General features: G+C 66.0%; 1 protein-coding gene across 1 annotated transcript; it reads left to right on the top strand.

Moving 5' to 3' along the window:
• Positions 1–733: 733 nt before the first annotated feature.
• LOC112954981 (collagen alpha-2(XI) chain-like) lies at positions 734–19050 on the top strand (the record flags this gene model as incomplete). The annotated part of the gene is made up of 65 exons (XM_026048264.1): positions 734–883; positions 1470–1680; positions 2711–2873; positions 2937–3062; positions 3348–3437; positions 4228–4503; positions 5680–5739; positions 5823–5864; positions 5945–6007; positions 6081–6155; positions 6249–6335; positions 6594–6650; positions 6792–6845; positions 6990–7043; positions 7122–7175; positions 7296–7349; positions 8650–8703; positions 8791–8835; positions 8974–9027; positions 9135–9179; positions 9301–9354; positions 9438–9482; positions 9569–9622; positions 9901–9945; positions 10060–10113; positions 10246–10290; positions 10374–10427; positions 10513–10620; positions 10710–10763; positions 10841–10894; positions 11002–11046; positions 11196–11249; positions 11380–11424; positions 11642–11695; positions 11775–11828; positions 12053–12106; positions 12189–12296; positions 12420–12509; positions 12592–12645; positions 12724–12831; positions 12984–13091; positions 13169–13222; positions 13312–13365; positions 13605–13712; positions 14051–14104; positions 14180–14233; positions 14314–14367; positions 14542–14595; positions 14692–14799; positions 14939–14992; positions 15128–15181; positions 15497–15550; positions 15631–15684; positions 15865–15972; positions 16066–16119; positions 16218–16271; positions 16390–16497; positions 16718–16771; positions 16886–16921; positions 17005–17058; positions 17242–17527; positions 17613–17725; positions 17824–17892; positions 18290–18523; positions 18904–19050. Coding segments are annotated over 65 exons (5228 nt in total), but the record flags the coding sequence as incomplete, so codon positions are not given.
• Between the last annotated feature and the right edge of the window lie 2789 nt (positions 19051–21839).

Raw genomic sequence — 21839 nt, 5'->3', positions numbered from 1 at the left:
GATGGGGATGGGTTGGGGCCAGGAATGAGGATGGGGATGGGAACAGGGATGGGGATGGGATAGGGAAAGGGATGGGGATGGGATGGGGTCAGGGATGGGGATGGGAATAGGGATGGGATGGGGACACAGATGGGAACAGGGACAGGGAGAGAGATAGGGACCAGGAGAGAGATGGGGATGGGTTAGGGACAGGGATGGGGATGGGGACAGGGATGGGGATGGGATAGGGAAAAGGATGGGGACGGGGACGGGATGGGGACAGGGATGAGGATGGGGTAGGGAAAGGGATGGGGGCAGGGATGAGGATGGGATGGGAATAGGATGGGATGGGATGGAGACGGGGATGAGGATGGGGTAGGGAAAGGCATGGGGACAGGGACAGAGATGGGGACAGGAACAGTTTGGGGACAGGGATGGGGATGAGTCTGGGATAGGGAAAGGGATGGGGATGGAGACAGAGCTGAGGATGGGATGGGAAAGGGATGAGGATGGGGACAGGGACAGGGATGGGAACAGGGATAGTTTGTGGACCAGGATGGGATGGGGATGGGTCTGGGATAGGGAAAGGGATGTGGATGGGGACAGGAACAATTTGGGGACCMGGATGGGATTGGGACAGGGATGGGGCCAGTTTGGGGGTGCCGCCCCCGACACCCCCTCAATGACATGGCAATCGGGGCGGGGGGCGCGCGGCCGTCCCCAGCGCGTCCCCTCCGTGTCCCTGTCCCCGCAGGGCCGCCCGTGGACGTGCTGGAGGCGCTGGGGCTGCCGGCGCTGCCGGCCGGCGTGAGCAGCGCCCTCGGGATGTGCTCGGAGCCCGGCGGCGCCTTCCGCCTGGCGCGGCCCGCCCAGCTCAGCGCGCCCACCCGGCAGCTCTTCCCGGGTACCGGCGGGACCGGGAACGGGGGGTTACCCCCTCCAAGGGGATCATCCGGAATGGGGGGCCCTGGGGGCTTAACCCCCCTCCAAGGGGATTATCCGGAATGGGAGGGCCCTGGGGATCTAAAACCCCCCTCCCAGGGGGAGAATTGGTGGAATTGGGGGTCCCTGGGGATATAAAACCCTCCTCCCAGGGAGATTATCTGGAATGGGGGGTCCTTGGGGGCTTAAACCCTCCTCCAATGGGGATTATCCGGAATGGGGGGTCCCTGGGGACATAACCCCCTTCCCAGGGGGAGAATTGGTGGAATTGGGGGTCCCTGGGGATCTAGAACGCCCCTCCAAGGGGGATTATCTGGAATGGGGGATCCTGGGGGTTTAAACCCTCCTCCCAGAGAGATGGGCTGGAATTGGGGGGGGTCCTTGGGGGCTTAAATCCCCTCCCGGGGGGATTATCCAGAAGGGGGGTCCCTGAGGATGTAAAACCCCCCTCTGAGGTGGATTATCCCAAACGGGGGATCCCTGGGGATATAAACCCCCCTTCAAGGGGATTTCTCCGAAACGCGGCGGGTCCCCCCCTGTGCCGCCAGGTAAATTCCCCGAGGATTTCTCCATCATGGCGCTGGTGAAGGCCAAGGCCGGCCTCCAAGCCTTCCTGCTCTCCATCTACGACCGGCACGGCACCCAGCAGCTCGGCGTCGAGCTCGGCCGCTCGCCCGTCTTCCTCTACGCCGACCAGCACGGCCGCCCGGCGCCCGAGGACTACCCGCTCTTCCGTGGCGTCGACCTCGCCGACGGCAAGTGGGTGCCGCCACGACGCGGGTCCGGGTGTCGCCAAGGGGCCACCGGGATCATGGGTTGGGTGTTGACAAAGAGGCATCGGGATGATGGGTTGGACTCAAGGTGCCACCGGGATGATGGGTTGGGTGTTTCCAGAGAGGCACCGGGATGATGGTTTGGATGTTGCCGGAGAGGCACCAGGATGATGAGTTGGGCCCAAGGTATACCACCAGGATCATGGGTTGGGTGTTGCTAGAGTGGCACCAGGGTGACAGGTTGGACCCAATGTAGCTCCATGATGATGGGTTGGGTGTTGCCAGAGTGGCACCAGGATGATGGGTTGGACCCAAGATGCCACTGGGATGATGGGCTGGATGTTGCTAGAGAGGCACCGGGATCATGGGTTGGACCCAAGATGCTACCRGGATGATGGGTTGGGTGTTGGCAGAGAGGCACCAGGATGATGGGTTGGACCCAATGTAGCTCCAGGATGATGGGCTGGATGTTGCCAGAGTGGCACCAGGATGATGGGTTGGACCCAAGGTGCCACCAGGATGATGGGTTGGGTGTTGGCAGAGTGGCACTGGGTTGATGGGTTGGACCCAATGTAGTGCCACGATGATGGGATGGATATGGTCAAATTGGTGCCAGGATCATTGCATTGGGATGATGGGTTGGATGTCCCCAAAGTGGCGCCAGGATGACGGGTTGGATGTCCCCAAATTGGTGCCAGGATCATTGCATTGGGATGATGGGTTGGATGTCCCCAAAGTGGCGCCAGGATCACGGGTTGGATGTCCCCAAATTGGTGCCAGGATCATTGCATTGGGATGATGGGTTGGATGCCCCCAAATTGGTGCCAGGATGATGGGTTGGATGTCCCCAAAGTGGCACTGGGATGACGGGTTGGATGTCCCCAAATTGGTGCCAAGATGATGGGTTGGATGTCCCCAAAGCGGCCCCGAGAGCACGGGTTGCACGTCCCCGAGGTGGCGCCGGGTGTCCCCGAGGCGCCGCCGCGGCCACCAGCCCCGTCCCCCCCCACCCGCAGGTGGCACCGGGTGGCCCTGAGCGTCACCAAGCAGTCGGTGACGCTGCTGGTGGACTGCAAGCAGGTGGCGACGCGGCCGCTGCGCCGCTCGAGCCGCCCCGTCGTGGACACGCGCGGCGTCACCCTCCTGGGCGCCCGCCTGCTGGACGAGCAGCCGTTCCAGGTGCGCGGCGCGGGCCGGCCCGCGGCGACGGTCCCGGGGTCACCCGCGCTGTGACAGCTGCAGGGTGACATCCAGCAGCTGCTCATCGCCGCCGACCCGCACGCCGCCCGCGAGTACTGCGAGCTCTACGCGCCCCGGTGCGGCGGCGCCCACGGGCGCCCGCAGGCGCAGGAGCCGCCGCGGCCTCAGGTGGGACGCGCGGGGCACGGCATCATCCCCACGCCCCCAAATCCCCCCCAAAACTGGGGCTATTTGGGGCCGCTCGGCACCTCCCTCCTCATCCTCGGGGATGCGCGCGCGGTGCCTCCGTCCTCAGGGACCCGCGTGGCCCTGGACGCCCCCGTCCTCACAGGGTGGCCACCCGGGATGGGTGCTGGGGACAGGGCGATGGCGGGGGGACGCCCGGACCCCCCCACGCCCCCCCCCAAGCCGGCCGCGTCGCGGTGACGTTGTCCTTCTTCCCGGCGCCCGCAGTACTCCGAGGAGGACGCGGAGTACTACGAGTACCCCTATTACTACACCAATAGCGAGGCCGGGCCGGTGCTGGGGGGCCACGCAGAGCAGGTAACGCCCCCCCGGCAGCTCTGTCCGTGTGTCCGTGTGTCCGTCCCGGCTGTGTTGTCGCAGTGTCACCGTTTGTCACCCCCCTGGATCATAGGGAGCAATGGGCTATGGCGGGCATTGAGCAGGGGGCACCCCAATTGGGGGGGTCTCACCGCGGGTGCCCTCTGTGTTTTGTGTCCCCCATCCCTTCGTCACCGGCCTCTTCCTCCTGCGCCCCCCCCCACGCACCCAAGGCCGGTGCCCCCCAGGAGCGGCGGCGCCCCGGCGATTCCCCCGGCACCGGGAGCCGCTCCGGCGCCGCGCCGGGTCCGGGCGCCAGCACCGCCGCCCCGCGCCGTGCCGGGAATGGAGGCAACAGCTACCGGCAGGTAGAGCAAGGCGCAGGGATCCCGCCCGGCACCCGCCGGGAGCCGGGATGGGAGTCGCCTCCCTCCCCATCCCAGTCCTTCCCACCCTGTCCGTCTGTCCATCCGACCCCCGGATGGGGCCATTCGCCCGCGTCCCGCTGGGGCAAATAAAGGGGAAGCGATGGGAAGCCGCCACCGGGCACCGGTTTTTCCGGATCGCGCCCTCCTCCCTTTATTCCCCCACCTCGAATGGCCCCATCCCATGAGCGAGAGGCCTTCCCAAGCAGCTCCCAATCCCGCCGGATCCGGGCTGGATCCGGGCTGGATCCCGCCGCGGTACCCGCTGTGTGTGCGTCTCCGTCACCGCTTCGCTTGTCCGTCTGTCCGCGTGTGCGTCCCGCGGGGCCGTGACCGCCGTTTCGCACCCCGTATCCCAACGCCAGGACGGGGGGCCCCCCGGCACGGAGGAGCCCTGGGCGGGCGGCAAGTACCCGGATTACAGCCCGGCGCCGGCGCCCTGGCGCGAGCCGGCGCCCGAGGCCACCGGCTCCCCGGGGCCGCAGCAGCAGCAGGAGGAGGAGGAGGAGGAGGAAGGGGCCGCCAACGCGGTCCCCGGGGGCGGCCCCGAGTACGAGTACGTCTATACGGACTATGGCGAGGGCGCGGAGCCGCCGGAGCTGGGCCCCGCGCTCTCCGCGGAGACGCGGCCGAGCGCAGGCGTAAGTGTCGGCACGGGCGTCCTCGGCGCCTCCTCCGTCCGTCCGTCCTCGTGTGTCCGTCACGTCTCCCGCCGTGTCCTGCTGTGTCCGTCACCGCGCGCTGGCTGCTCCCGGCGTGTCCCGTTGTGTCGCGGCCCCGGAGCGCGGCGTGACGTCACCCCGGCCGCGCGTGACGTCACCGTCCCCGGCCTCGCCGCAGCCCCAGCATGGCGCGCTGGCGTCCTCAGCGCCACGCTGGCGTCTCCGTGGAGCCGGGATCGGAGCTGACGGCACTTCCCAAGTCACTATCCCCTTTCCCAAGTCACTACCCCCCTTCCCAAATCTTTCCCCTTTCCCAAATCTCTTTCCCTTTTCCCAAATCTCTTTCCCCTTTCCCAAATCCCTTCTTTCTTTCCCGAATTGCTTCCCTTCTTCCCAAATCTCTTCCCATTTTCCTGAACTTCTTCCTCCTTTCCCGAATCTCTTCCCCCTTCCCAAATCTCTTTCCTGTTTTCCAAATCCCTTCCCAAATCTCTTCCCCCTTTCCTGAATCTTTCCCCTTTCCCAAATCTCTTCCCTCTTCTTTGAATCTCTTCCCCCTTTCCCAAATCTCTTCCTCCTTTCCTGAATCTTTTCCCTTTCCCAAATCTCTTCCCTGTTTTCCGAATCCCTTCCCCTCCTTCCCAAATCTCTTCCCCCTTTCCTGAATCTTTCCTCTTACCCAAATCTCTTCCCTCTTCCTTGAATCTCTTCCCCCTTTCCCAAATCTCTTCCCCCTTTCCCAAATCTCTTCCCCCTTTCCCAAATCTCTTCCCTGTTTGCCAAATCCCTTCCCAAATCTCTTCCTCCTTTCCCAAATCTCTTCCCTCTTTCTTCAATCTCTTTCCCCTTTCCCAAATCTCCTCCCTCTTCCTTGAATCTCTTCCCTCTTTCCTGAATCTCTTCCCCCTTTCCCAAATCTCTTCCCCCTCTCCCGAATCTCTTCCCTGTTTTCCAAACCCCTTCCCAAATCCCTTCTCCCTCTCCTTTGGGGAAGGGGGAAGGATTTCTCCCTATCCCCAGCGGCCGTAGCGGGGCCAGGCTGTCGCTCATGTGCAGGGGCTGTCCCCGTGCCGTGTCCCCCGTGTCCCCCCGTGTCCCCCCGTGTGCCCCGCGCTCACCGGCCCCTCTTTGCCGTTACATGTCTGCTACCCGCAGGCCGCGCGCGGCGCCAGGGGCTACAAGGGCGAGAAGGGCGAGCCGGCCGTCGTCGAACCGGTACGTGCGTCCCCGCGGCCCCCCGGGACCCGCCGTGTCACCCGTCTCGGTGACACCCTCAGCGCCACTCTCCGCTCCCACAGGGCATGTTGGTGGAGGGGCCCCCCGGCCCCGAAGGCCCCGCGGTAAGAGGCGGGCGCGGGTGGYGGCACCGCTGCGTGGTGGCACCGGTGCCGCCCTCACGCCGCGTCCCCGCTCGCTCCAGGGAATGTCGGGACCGCCGGGGACGCAGGGACCACCGGGAGCCCCCGGAGAGCCCGGCGAGCGGGTGAGCGCCAGCGGAGCCGCCCTTGCCCCGGCTCCATGCCCACGGCATTCCCCGCTGACCCTCTTCCCAACAGGGACCCCCCGGCCGCGCCGGCCTTCCCGGCTCCGACGGGACGCCCGGCCCGCCCGGCACCTCCATGATGCTGCCGGTGAGTGTGACCGGGGGACGGCGTCTCCCCGCGGGGCGGCGGGGACCCCCGTGTCCCCGGCGCGTCGCCGACGCCGCCCCCCGTGTGCCGCAGTTCCGCTTCGGGAGCAGCGGCGGGGACAAGGGCCCCGTGGTGGCGGCGCAGGAGGCCCAGGCTCAAGCCATCCTGCAGCAAGCGCGGGTGAGTGCGCGGCCCTCCGCTCCGGGACCCCGTTGTCCCCACGGATCCATCACCCACGTCCCCTTCCCTCAACCCCACGCGGTCTCCGCAAGCCCTTCTTCACCCCTACGTGGTTGTAACCGGGACCGTGGACCTGCCGCAGCCGGCACCAACAGCCGCCGCGGGTGACGGACACCCCGACGCGGTGTTGCCTTGTCCACCACGTCGGGGGGGTTTCCCTGCTGAGAAATAACCCCCCGTTTTCGCTTCTCCCCGCAGCTGGCCCTCCGCGGCCCGCCGGGACCCATGGGCTACACCGGCCGGCCTGGCCCCATGGTGGGTACGGTGACGTGTGGGGACGAGGAGAGGGGGCMGCCCGGGATTCGGGCTGGGAGGTGGGGCCCCCCATGTGGATGTGGGGCGGATGGGACCCCAGCCCCACGTAACTGTCCCCCTTTCCCCGCGCTTGGTCCACAGGGGCAGCCTGGAAGCACCGGCATGAAGGGAGAATCCGGCGACTTTGGTCCCCAGGTATCCAAGTCCGGTCCTTCCCACCTCCCACATCCAATCCCTGAATCCCAGGGGGGTCTCATGCCCCCCAACCCCAAGGGTGGTGGCAGCGCAGACCCCTCCCCTTATAGGAGCCTTTCCAGCCCTTGTCTTCCCTCTCCGCAGGGTCCCCGAGGCCCCCAGGGCCTGACCGGACCGCCAGGAAAGCCCGGCCGGAGGGTGAGTTGGATGGGACGGGATGGGAATTGGGGCACGGGGTGACCTGGAGCCCCCTCTCACCCGCCCTGTGTCCCGCAGGGTCGGCCGGGCGCTGACGGCGCCCGCGGCATGCCCGGGGATCCCGGCATTAAGGTAACGGCAGCGACGGAGCCGCGGGATCGGGACGCGGGACATTCCCGGAGCGGGATGCGAGCCCACAGGGCCCCGTCGGGCACCTCGGGGACCTGACGCGCTCCTCCTGCCGCTCCCCAGGGTGACCGCGGCTTCGACGGGCTGCCGGGGCTCCCGGGAGACAAAGGGCACCGGGTGAGTGGCCGCGGGGGCGGTGGGATGGGACGGAGGGCGTGGGGACACCCCGATGGTCCCCTATGACCCTGATTAGAGGACACGGGGACACCCCAATGGACCTATACATGTCTTTATGTCCCTACATGGAGGACACCCCGATGGACCCCATGTTTGTCCTTATGTCCCTATATGGAGGGTGCGGGGGCACTCTGATGGATCCCAAGGCGTGTCCTATAGGGAGGACACGGGGACACCCCCATGGACCCCTATGCACATCCCTATACAGAGGGCATGGGGACACCCTCATGGACCCCTCTGTGTGTCCCTATGCCCCTTTATTGAGGGCATAGGGACACCCCCATGGACCCCTATGTGTGTCCCTATACACAGGGTGCAGGGACACCCCGATGGACCCCTATGTGTTTCCCTGTGCCCCAGTACAGAGGACATGGGGACTCCCGATGGACCCCTATGCACATCCCTATATGTAGGGCACAGGGACACCCTGATAGACCCCTCTGCGTGTCCCTATGCCCCTTTATGGAGGGCATGGGGACACCCCCATGGACCCCTATGCACATCCCTATATGTAGGGCACGGGGACACCCCGATGGACCCCTCTGCATGTCCCTATGCCCCTATGTAGAGGACACGGGGACTCTGACGGACCCCTATGCACATCCCTATACAGAGGGCACGGGGACACCCCGATGGACCCCTCCGCCTGTCCCCATGCCCCTATACAGAGGACACGGGGACCCCCGACGGACCCCTATACACATCCCTACGCATAGGGTGCAGGGACACCCCGATGGACCCCTCCGCCTGTCCCCATGCCCCTATACAGAGGACACGGGGACCCCCGACGGACCCCTATACACATCCCTATACCTAGGGTGCAGGGACACCCTGATGGACCCCTCTGCGTGTCCCCATGCCCCTATACAGAGGACACGGGGACCCCCGACGGACCCCTATGCACATCCCTATACGGAGGGCACATCAGGAGCCCTCCGCGCATCCCCCTGCCCRCGCGCGCGGCGGCCCCGTCCCGTCCCGAGCGCCCCCGGCTCCCCGCCCTGAGCAAACACGGGCGCCGGCGCCGCGGGCCGCGGTCGCGCCCGGCCGCCCGGCGCACAGAGCGCCCATTCATGCGCCGCCGCCACACACACACACTGCGCGCATTGACGCCCGCCCGGCGCCGCTTGTCGCTCAAGGCCCCTGCTACCTGGCGCGCCCCGCGTGCCGGCGCCGAGCCGGGGCGCCCGTTCCCACCCCCCCGCGCCCGCGGGGTGACACGGGGCTCGTCTCCTCGCAGGGGGACACCGGCTCGCAGGGCCTGCCCGGCCCCCCCGGCGAGGACGGCGAGAGGGTGAGTGGCTGGGGGGCAGTGGGGGGGGGCAGGACGGGGCCCCCGTTCGGGGCTCACCGCCCTGGGGCGCTGCTTGGGCCTCCGCAGGGCGACGACGGCGACGTGGGACCCCGAGGACTGCCCGGAGAAGCGGTACGGGGCAGGGGGCACAGGACGGTTATGTCCCAGTGCCGGGCGGTGACGTCCCGGTGCCAGYGCTGGGCACTGAGACTCCACAAGGGGACCCTGGGGGGGTCCCCTACCCCTCTAACACCCCATCTGCCCCCACAGGGCCCCCGAGGCTTGCTGGGCCCCAAAGGCCCCCCGGGCATCCCCGGCCCTCCGGTAAGTGCCTGAGCCCGCTGCCGTCCCCGCCGTGTCCCCAAACGTGTCCCCAGACGTGTCCCCAAAGGCGCCGCCGGCCCCGGCCTCAGCGCGCGTCTCCTCCGCAGGGCGTTCGCGGCATGGACGGTCCCATCGGGCCCAAGGGCAACCTGGTGAGTCGGGGCGGCTGCGAGCGTCCCCGCGGCCCCCTTGCCCGTGGTAGCCACTGGGGACACTGGTGGCCCCCAACCCGGTGGCCACGCAGCTCTCATTTGTCACCTCTCCCTGTGACAGGGGCCCCAAGGAGAGCCGGGCCCCCCCGGGCAGCAGGGGACGCCGGGCACCCAGGTGAGCAGCCCCGCGGGGCGGCCCGYGTCCCCAGCACGGCCCAGCGCCCCGGGCGCCCCCCTCATGCTGCGTCTGCTTTGCAGGGGCTGCCGGGCCCGCAGGGCGCTACGGGACCTCCCGGTGAGAAGGTGAGCATGGGAGCACGCGCCGGGGCAGGGAGAGTGTGGCGCGCGGCCGGCACCGCCGCCGCTGACCCCGGCTTCTCTCCCCGTAGGGCCCCCAAGGGAAGCCCGGCCTGCCGGGCATGCCCGGCTCCGACGGGCCGCCGGTGAGTACCCGGTCCCCGCCGGGCGCCCAGGTGATGGCCCCTGGCGGTGGCACGTGCCGGGAGGTGGCCCTGGGCGCCGGGAAGTGCCACCTCCTTCCCGGTGACCGTGTCCTGTCCGTCTGCCCTGTGACGACGCCACGCGACCGGGCGGTTGCCACCGCTGTCCCCACGATGCCCCGCTCAGCGAGGGGACGGCTCAGGGACATGGGCTCCCACCGCGCCGTCCTCGCGCCCCCGTGTCCTCTTTCAAGGCCGCTCATCCGCTCTTGTCTCACCAGGGTCACCCCGGGAAGGAGGGACCCCCCGGCACCAAAGGCAACCAGGTAARGGACCGAGCGCCGGGGGCGCAGGGGGTGCAGGATGCAGCCCCGACCCCGCGGGGTCCGAACCCGCCAACGGCCCCTGGCGCTGCCTCCAAACCCCTCTGTCCCCTACAGGGCCCGTCGGGTCCCCAAGGCCCCATCGGCTACCCGGGCCCCCGCGGAGTCAAGGTGAGCGCTGGCCGAGGGCAACGAGGGGCGCCGGGTACCCAACAGTGCCCCCATGGGGCGCCAAGATGGGGGGGCTGCAGGTGCCCCCTCGAGCCAGGGGGACGCCCCTAACTCGCCGGCCGCTTTCCGCAGGGCGTGGACGGCATTCGGGGGCTCAAAGGCCACAAGGGGGAGAAGGTAGGTGTGCTGCCGCGCGCCCCGCACCGGCGGGTCCCGCCGTCCCCGGGGCGCCCGTAGCAGCCTCTCCCTCCCTGCCGCAGGGCGAAGAAGGTTTCCCCGGCTTCAAGGGGGACATGGGCGTCAAAGGAGACCGGGTGAGTGAAGGCGGCCGCGCGTGGGGCCCGGCCTCCGCCGAGGCCGCCGTGCCGGCGAGGCCGCGCCGACCGGCTGCTCCCGCAGGGCGAGATCGGCGTGCCGGGCTCCCGCGGAGAGGACGGGCCCGAGGGTCCCAAAGGGCGGACGGGCCCCACCGGAGACCCGGGTCCCATCGGGCTGGTCGGGGAGAAGGTGAGAGGGACAGTGGTTATGGGGGGACACGGGGTGCCAAGAGTGGGAGAAGCTTGCACCCCATAATTCCACATCTCTGCTCTTCACAGGGGAAACTGGGAGTCCCGGGCCTGCCCGGATACCCCGGACGCCAGGGCCCCAAGGTGAGTGTGGCGCTCGGCGGGGCGGCCCTGCCCGCCCAGCCCCAGGCGCCGCTCATCCCCTTGCTCTCGGTCCGCAGGGCTCGCAGGGCTTCCCCGGATTCCCGGGCAGCAACGGCGAGAAGGGCGCTCGGGTGAGTGCCTGTGCCCTGCCGGGGTCCCCGCAGCGGCGCGGTCACTGTCCCCAGGGCAGGTCCCTGGGCTGTCACCCCGCTGCGTATCTAACTGTTGTCCCCTTCAGGGTCTGTCGGGCAAGTCGGGGCCCAGAGGCGAGCGTGGTCCCACGGTGAGTGCGGCGTGAGCCCGGGGGCTCGGTCCCTTCCCGCAGCCCCAAGCTCCACGGCGGGGCCCTTGTCGGCGACGGGGGTCCCAGCACCCTCCTGGGACAGGGGGCCTCATGGGCACCCCCTGACCCACCTCTGTCTCCGTCCTCAGGGTCCCAGGGGCCAGCGCGGGCCACGAGGAGCCACCGGAAAGTCAGGYGCCAAGGTCGGTGTGGTGGCGATGGGGAGAGCCGGCGCACGCGGGCGTTCGGGCGCTCCCTTCCACGCGCGCAGGGCGCCCACCAGCCCTCGCCGCGCCCCTAACCTCTCCCCTCTCTCTTCCCTCGCTGCCACAGGGCACGTCTGGCAGCGACGGCCCCCACGGCCCGCCAGGCGAGCGGGTAAGTGTCCGCTCGCGGGCCGCGGCCGCCTGGCACGGGCACAGTGCGCAGCCACGTCACCGTGGGCCACCCCTAGCGCGAGCGGCTTGGTGCCTGTTTCGGGCCGGGTGCCCTGCCCTGCTAACGAGCTCCAAGCAAATCAGCGCTGCCCGGAAGGATGCGAGTGCCCCCCGGGACACCCGTCCTGCCCTAACCGCCCTGCTCTTCTCCCTTCTAGGGGCTGCCAGGACCGCAGGGGCCCAACGGCTTCCCGGGCCCCAAAGGGCCCCCTGTAAGTAGCGGAGTCCCCCGTCTGTCCCCATGCACGGGGTGCTTCCAGCGCTGCTCAACTTGTGCTCCTCTCCCTCCAGGGTCCCCCCGGCAAGGACGGGCTCCCCGGGCACCCCGGGCAGCGAGGAGAAGTCGTAAGTGTCCCAACACAACCAGTTATCACTCTCGATGCTTGTGCGGTCCCTTTCCCTCAAGGGGCTCTCCCGTCCTCTCCATCCTGTGCCCTGTTTGCTCCCGAAACACACGAGTGTCCTCCTTCCGCTCCCTCCCATTCATCCTTGGGTACTTGTTGCTCCCGCACACGGGATCCCCCTCTCTTACTCTGGGTCCTGAGCCCCCCTTCTCTCCTCTCTCGCAGGGTTTCCAAGGCAAGACCGGCCCCCCGGGTCCGCCAGGGGTGGTGGGACCTCAGGTGAGTCGGGGGCTCTGCTGGGCTGGGCCGGTGCCCGCGTTCCCGGGCAGTTGTGCTGATTCTCTCTGATCTCGTACGCCAGGGACCTGCTGGTGAATCCGGCCCCATGGGGGAGAGAGGCCACCCGGGCCCCCCTGGCCCCCCAGGAGAACAGGGGCTGCCAGGACCGTCCGGCAAGGAGGGCACCAAGGTGAGGAGGTGGGCGGGCGGCTGGGGTGGCTTGGGGCGGTGCAGTCACTCCCCAGACGAATGAATGTGGGGCTCGGGCTGTGGGGTCACCCCCCATCTCACCCTCTGCCTCCCTGTGCCTTAGGGAGACCCCGGGCCCATCGGCTCCCCCGGGAAGGACGGTCCCGCCGGCCTGCGGGGATTCCCCGGCGAGCGGGGCCTGCCCGGCACCCCGGTGAGTGAAACCCCCCACCTCCATCAGCCCCCCCAGCACCCTCCATGGCGCTGACCCCCCCGCTCCTCTCCCCTTCCCGCAGGGCGGCCCAGGGCTGAAGGGCAACGAAGGACCGGCCGGCCCCCCGGGACCCGCAGTAAGTGCCCCCCTCTGCGTGCTCCCTTGCGGTGACTCCGCCATCCCCCTTGGTTAATCCTCCCTCTCCCGCCCCCAGGGCTCCCCTGGAGAGAGAGGTGGCCCCGGGCAAGGTGGCCCTGTGGGGCCCCCCGGGCGACCGGGCCCGCAAGGGCCGCCGGGCCCTGCCGGAGAGAAAGGAGTTCCWGTGAGTAGCTGGGAGGGGATGTGCTGGGTGGGGGGGACGGGAGCGGGAGGGTGGTGGGTGCCAGGACGGCCGGGTCCTCGGCCCGCCCAGGACCGCAACAGGAGGCGGATGCTCCCCTGCGTCCCTCGCCAACCCTCTCCCTCTCCCTGCAGGGCGAGAAAGGCCCCATGGGCCCTGCTGGCCGCGACGGCGTCCAGGGCCCCGTGGGGCTCCCCGGCCCCGCCGGCCCCCCCGGCGGCCCTGGGGAGGACGGTGACAAGGTGAGGCCCTGGCGCCGCTGGCCCTGTCCCGCCGCCCCTCGTACCAGCCGTACTTAACCCCCCGCTTCTCCCCGCAGGGCGAGGTGGGCGAGCCGGGCCAGAAGGGCAGCAAGGGCAACAAGGGCGAGCACGTGAGTGGGACCGGCGGCCGCGCTCGCTCCCCCGTTGTCCCCTCCACCCGGGTCACCCCAGCCTTGCTCACTCCTCCTCTTCCTCGCAGGGTCCTCCCGGTCCTCCAGGGCCCATCGGGCCAGTGGGGCAGCCCGGAGCGGCCGTAAGTACCCGGCAGGGAGGGACTCCGCCTGCCGTCCCCCCCGCACGGGGTCACTCAGTGTGGGGAGGTGGCAGGGCTGGGGACACAACGCGGGATGGGGGCCGTCGCCCCTGGGAGCAGGGCAGTTGGGGAGGGTGGCACCAAACGAGGACGGCCTTCATGGRGGGGTAGCCGTTCCCTCTTGGCTCACGGAACGCCGTGGGCAACGCCTTGTCCTGACGCTCCTTCCTCCCTCGCAGGGCGCCGACGGGGAGCCGGGTGCCCGCGGTCCCCAGGGGCACTTTGGAGCCAAGGGCGACGAGGGGACGCGGGGCTTCAACGGGCCCCCCGGCCCCATCGGGCTGCAGGTGAGCAGGGCAGATCCGCCCTGCCCCAACTCCCCTCCCGGCCTGGCTTTGGCGAGCGGGGTCCTGAGTGTCACCCACCCTGTCCTGCCTGTCCCCAATTGCGTGTGTGGGTGACGTGACCATTGGGAGTGCCCCCCACGTACCCCGTCTGCCCCTACGACATCGCTTGATGGCATCTCCCACCCGTTGGATCCAGACGTGGTCGGACGCACTGGGGCCATCCAGCTCCCCGCTGGTCTAAGCCCGCGTCGCTGTCTGTGCCCTCCTCCGTCTGTCCCCCTGCCCCGATGCCAGCGGTGCCCCCATGTTCAACGTTCACACACACTCTCTCGTCTTAGGGATTACCAGGACCGGCTGGTGAGAAGGGTGAGACGGGTGACGTGGGTCCCATGGTAAGTGACGCTGCCCCCCGCCGCTGCATTCCTGTGCCCCCTGGGTGCACCTCCCTGAGCACCTTCTCTCCACAGGGCCCCCCTGGACCTCCCGGCCCGCGTGGCCCAGCTGGACCCTCCGGAGCAGACGTAAGGCACCCATCTTTCCCCCCGTGCCCATTGCCGTGTGGGGCACTGGGGTGCCAAGCTCTGCTCTTGCCACCTTGCAGGGACCCCAAGGACCTCCTGGAGGTATTGGCAATCTGGGGCCTCCTGGCGAGAAGGTAGGTCCCTGGCAGCGCGGGCAGGACAGGAGCTGCCCCGGTGGGGAGCGGAGGTGGCGGGAGACCTCGGGGCAGTGACGCAGTCTCCGTAGCGAGGGGCTGTTCTGGAGGGCTTGGACCAGGGGACGGACAGGGCGGCATGGCGGGGTTGACCTCTCTCTCTTCCCATTTCAGGGGGAGCCTGGTGAATCGGGGACCCCGGGTATCCAGGGGGAGCCAGGAGTCAAGGTGAGTGACGGCAGACACACCCCCCGTCCCAATCTGCCCCCAGCCCCACATGGAGACACCCCGACTGTGCCCTGACCCCCTTCTTTGGGCTGGCAGGGCCCGCGAGGAGAGCGAGGGGAGAAGGGAGAAGCTGGAGCCGCCGGAGTGGCCGGACCACCTGGAGGGAAGGGACCACCTGGCGACGACGGGCCCAAGGGCAACCCCGTGAGTGCCGCAGCCCCCCGGGGCGACGCAGGGGACATGGGGTTTGTTCATGGAAGGTGGGAAGTGGGAGGACTCTGGGATGAGGGTGGTCAGAGCCTGGGCACCGGGGTCTCTTCACRCTCATGTCTCTCTCTTTCAGGGTCCCGTTGGTTTTCCAGGCGATCCAGGACCCCCAGGTGAAATGGGTCCCAGGGTGAGTCCCACGTCCCACCCCTCTGGGCTGCTCCGTTAGCCTGGAATTCTGCAGGGGGGTTCCTGCAGCCTGGGGTTCGGGGTTGGGATTCAGGACTCTGTGGGGCCTCCTGCTGACTTCGGCTCTTCCCAACAGGGTCAAGACGGCGCCAAGGGTGAGCGCGGGGAGGACGGCGAGCCCGGTGAGCCGGTGAGTGCCCTGCTGGGTGGGCAGCTGACACTTCAGATGGGGAAGGTCCCCAGGGATGTTGAGATCAGCTCCCCCTGTCCAAGGTCCAGACTGGATCTACCCTACTGCTCGGGGAGCATTGGGAAGAGCGGAGCCTAATCCATATCCGGCCTCCTCCTGGAGGTCGATGGACCTGCTCCCCAACAGCCCGGCGTAGCTCAGGGATCCCCCCACCCCTCTGCGTTCTCCCCCCTGGATCCAACTCTTCCGGTTCCTCTCCGCCCTGGTTTCGGGATCAGGCCACTTCCCTTGACTCCTTTCTTTCTCCTTCCCTAGGGCTCTCCAGGTCCGACGGGTGAGAACGGTCCTCCTGGGCCCCTGGGGAAGAGGGTAAGTGCCCGGCGAGCCCTCCTGTGCCCCCTGCCCAGCCATGTCCCTTCACCTCACTGCCCTGTTGCTTCTCTCCGTAGGGCCCTGCTGGCACCCCCGGCCCTGAGGGGCGTCAGGGCGAGAAGGGCGCCAAGGTGAGTGACTCTGTCCCAGGGAGGTGACCCCCTGGCTGAAGCCAGCAGGGGACACAACCGTAGCAGGGTGACAAGCCCTGGGTGCAGTGGGGAGGTTGGCACTGCTCCTAGCCAGGGCCCAGTCGTCACAGTTCTTCACGCCTCCGGGCCTGGCCTCACTCGGTTCCTCTGTGCCCACAGGGAGAACCAGGCATAGTGGGTGCTCCCGGCAAGACCGGCCCCGTGGGGCCCCAGGGACCCGCTGGGAAGCAGGGTCCCGATGGCCTCCGAGGTCTGCCCGGCTCCGTGGTAAGTGGTTACGTCCTGGTGCCGGCGGGCGCGGGTTAGTGGTGGCATCTCCTCTGGCTGCCGGGGACTCACGCTCTCCACCCACCTGCACAGGGAGAACAAGGCAAACCAGGCACCACGGGCCAGGCTGGGCCGCCAGGACCAGTGGTGAGTGTGGCCCCCGTCTCCCCCACTGAAGCTCGCAATGGTGGGACGCCCTGCCCTATCCTCCCCACCTCTAATTATCCTCCTTTGCCTCCCTGCAGGGTCCCCCCGGTCTCCCCGGCCTCAAAGGTGACACTGGGGCCAAAGGAGAGAAGGTGAGTGAGGGGTGGGGACGTGGCAGAGGGGAGTGGGCAGGCTCCTGTATGCCCACCCAGTGCTGGCATTGCCTGGCACCCATCACACGCCCGCGTGTCTTCACTTGTGTCTCCGCAGGGTCACCCTGGTCTCATCGGTTTGATCGGACCGCCAGGAGAGCAGGGGGAGAAGGGAGACCGGGGTCTGCCCGGCCCCCAGGGCTCCACGGGGCAGAAAGGAGAAACGGTGAGCGGGGGGCCTGGGGAACGGGAGGAACGGAGGCGGGGAGAGGAAGGGTGGGACGCTGAGGGGGTGCCGTGGGTGTCTAGGCAGGKGGGGGTGTAAAASAGGGGGKCATGGCAGGGGGGACCAGAGGCAGCTGTGGGGGGCTGTGGGGATGGGGGCGCTGGGGAGGTGGGAATGGGGCTGCCCGTTCCTAACTCCAGCTTCTGCTCGTGTCATACAGGGAATCCCCGGAGCTACCGGACCCATAGGCCCTTCTGGCCCTCCCGGACTTCCAGTGAGTGACCCCCTCACCTTGAACCTCTCCCCGCAGCCCGTTGCCCACCTGGCACCCACTGCGGGCGGCAGCCCCCGCTGCTGAGCCTCACTAACAGACCGTCTTGCTTTGCAGGGCCCCGCCGGTCCCAAGGGTGCCAAGGGAGCCATGGTAAGGGCTGAGCCGGCGTCCCCCAGCTCTCCCGCCACGTTCGTCCCCTCTCCAAGATTGACCTTTGTGTCTGTTTCCTATAGGGCCAAGCGGGACCCAAAGGTGAACGTGGCCCTCCGGGACCCCCCGGACACCCGGTGAGTGGCTCTAAGCTGCCTCCCGCTGCAGAGGTGATGATGGGGAGGACATAGGAAGACCATCCAGGCACAGACACGGAAGGATATCCCGGTTTTGGAAGGCCTGAGAGCAGGAGGGTCCATTGCCCTGGGGTGGGGGCTCCAGAGCCCCCCGTGCTCAGGACGGCGCCGTATCTCCTGCAGGGCCCCCCAGGAGAGGTGATCCAGCCCCTGCCCATCCAGCTGCCCAAGAAGAGCAAACGCTCCATCGACGGCAGCAAACTCTTGGAGGAGGAGGAGGGCGAAGACGGAGAGCGGGCGGCCGCCGATGAGGCGGCTCGCGACTACGCGGACGGCATGGAGGAGATCTTCGGCTCCCTCAACTCCCTCAAGCAGGAGATTGAGGGGCTGCGGCGCCCCATGGGCACCCAGGACAATCCTGCCCGCACCTGCCAGGACCTGCAGCTCAGCCACCCAGGCCTTCCAGACGGTGAGGGGAGCGGGGTGAGATGCGGCGGCGTGCGCTCAGCTCAGCAGCGCTACCCAGTGCGCTGACCCTTCTCCTCCCGGTGCAGGAGAGTACTGGATCGACCCCAACCAGGGCTGCGCCCGAGACTCCTTCAAGGTTTACTGCAACTTCACCGCGGGCGGGGAGACCTGCGTCTTTCCCAGCAAAGAGATGCAGGAGGTGAGGGAAGGGCAGGGGGTTCATGGCGGGGACCTACCCCAGCTCTACGTGGTGCGAGGCGGCCGCTCGGTCGCTCATCGCTGTCTCTCGTCTTGCAGGTGAAGATGTCCACATGGGAGAAGGAGACACCCCGGCAGTGGTTCAGTCAGTTCCGGGAGGGAAGCAAGGTGAGGGTGCCGGGGACGTATGGGAGCTCCTACGCATGTTCTCTATCCCAAGGGGTGTCCAAGGAACCCACAGCCTGTGTGGAGATCCACACAGACCCCCGCCAGGTCCCTCTGCCTTCTCCAGCCACCCAGAGTCAGGGTTTCAGCCTCCCCGTTGCTTCCATGTGTCCCCAGCCACTTTCCCCTGTGTTGTCTTGGAGAGCTGGAGGTCTCTCCCTCCCTGAGGAGAAGACAAAATGTTCTCTGCTTGGCCTTGGACCTATCAGCCCATCTCAGCCTGTCCCCTTGCTTGACATGGGGTCTTGATCCCAGCAGAAACCCTCTGATCCTCCTTCCTACCCACATGTTCATCCCACTCCATCCCTGTTAACTCCTCTCCTCCTCCTGCGTCCCCCAGTTCTCCTACGTGGACTCGGACAGCCAACCCCTTGGCGTGGTGCAGCTGACCTTCCTACGGCTCCTCAGCGTCTCTGCGCGCCAGAACTTTACGTACCACTGCCACCGCTCGGTGGCCTGGCACAGCACCGCTGCCGGGGACCACCAGCACGCCCTCCGCTTCCTGGCTGCCAACGAGGAGGAGCTCAGCTATGACACCAGCCCCTACATCAAAGCTGTGACGGACGGCTGCGCGGTGAGCGGTGCACGGGGAGCAGGTGGGGCAGCCGGCRGGGAAGTCAGTGGAAGGACAGATGGGTGACAAGGACAGAAAGTCGATGTAAGAAGGCGGCTGAAGGCGTAGGCGGTAACAAGGACAGAGGAATCACTAGATGGCACTAGGAGGGCAGAATGGAGGGGCAGAGAAGCGGGGCAAAGAAGCTGCCGCGCTCTGCAGATGATGATGGAGCAAAATGTTGGGGTTCAGGGAGGAAGGGGTGGACAGCAGTACCCCAGAAGAGGGCAGTGGGTTGTGACTGGGTTAAGAGCAGGGCAGAAAGACAAAGGGATGGCTCTGCGTGAGGGAGAGCCCTCCAGGTCCTGACCCGCCCTCTACCTGTCCCCTTCTGGCCGCAGGCACGGAAGGGCTCCAGCCAGACGGTGCTAGAGGTGAGCACGCCCCGCATGGAGCAGCTCCCGCTGCTGGACGTGCGCGTCACGGACTTTGGCGAGCCCAACCAGAGATTCGGGTTCRAGGTGGGACCAGTCTGTTTCCTCGGCTAGGACCAAACCGCCCTCCACCCCCTACCCACCCCCTACAATTGTCACCCTCCCTGCCATACCCTGGCCTCCCGCGGGGCAAACCGTGCCACATCGCCACCCCGCTCGTGCAGCGGCGAAGCAACAGGACTTGCCTCCCCTTCACATCACGCTGTCCGCCTGCCGCTGCGAGGAGCGGAGGTGCTGCGCCTGTCCGCACACGTCGAGACCGAAGTGCCGCCGCTGCCGCCCCCACGGGGGCCAGGGTCTGGAGAGATGCCAAAGAGACTTTAATGATTAGAATAAATCTATATTTTAATATGTAGAGAGACAGAGAGGAAAAAATTTAAGTGATCCACTGGCTACCTCCCTCGGTGCCCATCAGTGCTCCCTTCTTCCCAGTACCTCCATCCGAATTCCAGCGCTCTGCTTCCCACCACTTCCAGGGCTTCTTTTTCATGCTCCTCCTCGAGCCCGCTCCACAAAGGCAGGGAACCCCTCAACTAGCGCAGCTGCGAAGCGAAGCGACCATCGCTCTGCAGGGCAGGCGAGTGGCAGCCGACGCTGCCAGGCTGCCAGCCGCCACTAGCAGGTGATGGGGATTAGCCCTGAGGGAGCTCTTGGACCTTCACACGGCCACGGTCCTTGTCCTCGGGCCTCAAAGCCAGGTCTAGGGGGTCCAGAAGGATCAAACCCGGGGACAAATCTTGTCTCCAGACAAATTGCTTCTGATGTGCTCGAAATAGAGGTCTCCGTGCTCCTCAGACAGCAGCGTGACCAGCTTCGTCTGGCCCAGCCTAATGTCAGCAAGGCTAAGTCACAGTGCAGTTTTCACCTAGCTCCCTTATTTGCTAATCAGTATTAATTAATCTGGAGGAGGTTCCCTGTGAGGCTAGGGTGTTACTCCTCTTCTCTGCTGCCCCAGTTAAAGGGGGTTCCAGTCGCCATCATCAGTCCTACCTCTAGTCATTGCAAACCATCTTTGTCACAAGTTGTTTTTGTTTCTTTTTAAATCCTTCCACAAACCCTGTCCCTAGCCCGTGGAAGGAGATAAGGAAGAAGGACGCTGTGTTGTTACTGTGTTTATTTTTGTTGTTTTAATTATTTTTAAATTAATTATTATTATTTAAAGGAGTGGATGCAACCATCAGTATCAGTCCCTGCTGCCTAATTTTGGATTTGCCCCAAACAAGAAGCGAATTTCTGCACGGAGGTTAACCCAGGCCAGTGCCTGGGGGAGGAGGGAGGGGAGGAAAAAAAGAAAAAAAAAAGTAAAAATTTATTTTCCAGGTGCCGTCTGATTTTAAAAAAAATGTTTAAAGGGGCACCAGTCTTTGCTTTTTTGTTTTCTTAAAAAGCAGAGGCGTGCCCCCTGGTGCTGAGCCGGCGGCCTGTATAATGTTTTGTAAGTAATTTTTTAAGTTGTATTGTAATATATCATCTATAATTTTGCTGCTTTTGGGGGCTTGGGTTTTTTKTTGTTGTTGTTGTTTTGTTTTTGTTTTTTTTTGTTTTGTTTCCTTTCTCTCGCTTTCCCTGGCTGACCTGCCACGCTTCTCCTCTGTCATGAAATTCCTCCACACAAGCAGTTCCCAAGGCGGGGAGAGAGCAGGGAATAAACAGGCACAGAAAGTCACCTGCAAAGGGGCTGCTCTGGCCGGAAGGGGCTGACAAACAGCCGGGCCCCCAAAGGCCATTAAATGGCTTCTAACCGAGGTCTTGCAGGCTAAAAGAGAAAGAAATTGCTAAAATGAACTCCAGGAAAACACAAGCAACCAAATCTTGGCTGCTGGGGGGAAACCCTGCTGGCGTGCCCTTCTGTCTGCCACTCCGTAAGGATCCCGGCTCATGGAGAGACAATATTGTCTGCCAGAGGCCCCACGCTCGTTCCCATGCATGGGGATGGGATTTGTCTCCCCTTACGCTGGGCCACGGGTCACCTCACACCTAAGGGGAAGGGGGACGAACCTGTGACATCTCTCTGGAGGGTGAGCAGTCTCTTGGCAGCCTGTCCACTGGTCCCAGAGGTCTGCACTCCATGAAGTCACTGGGATTTTTTCCCTTTTTCCCCAAACTGTATTAGGATTTCATGATTCTTTATTATTAAAGGAGCCTCTAGTAGCTCCCTGGGACAATTGAGAATCTAACCCCCTCCCCAGAAAACACCCAGTCTCCCCTCTCTCCCTTTTTGTCTGTGTGTGTTTTCTGTTTTCTCCTCCTAACATTGAAGCCTCTTGCTTCTTCTCTTAGCCCTTGCCCACAGATCCCCTAGTTTGCAACAGAAGCACCTTCCCCACACCCTTTCCCAGGTGGTGCTCCCTCCTTTTCCCCCTGCTGCCCACCTCTCCTCCCAGCCCTGTCTCACCAAGCTCTGCTTTTTCCCTGCTCACACTCTGAACGCTCTTAATTCTCTCCAGAGACCCTCTTTTCCCCTCACATCCATCCTCACAGACACCCCACAATGGCTCCTCTCCTGATACCTCCCAGGACGTCTCTACGGCTCCATCCCATCCCCTGCCCTGACTCCCTCTGCCATTTTCCTCACAGAATCTCCCATCACCATCAACCCCCAGCCCTCCTCCGCCTTCCCGCCCGTCATGGCTGCCCTGCGCCTCCCTCCTCGCCTCAGCTTCGACACTCGCCTCAGCACCCCCACCGCCCCTTCCCGCCTTCGGCGGCGCGGCCAATCGGAGGACGCCACGTCACTCGTCGCCGGGCAGAACGCGGCGCGGCAAAAGGGCGGGAACGGGTGGGAGTGACGTCACGTGTAACGGTCGCTCCTGAGGCGATAGGGAGGGACGGCGCCCAACGGT

The sequence above is a fragment of the Nothoprocta perdicaria genome, unplaced genomic scaffold (genome assembly GCF_003342845.1).
Source record: "Nothoprocta perdicaria isolate Ctin4 unplaced genomic scaffold, notPer1 scaffold_524, whole genome shotgun sequence".
NCBI classification, from domain to species: domain Eukaryota; kingdom Metazoa; phylum Chordata; class Aves; order Tinamiformes; family Tinamidae; genus Nothoprocta; species Nothoprocta perdicaria.
This window is presented reverse-complemented; position numbering and strand designations above follow the sequence as displayed.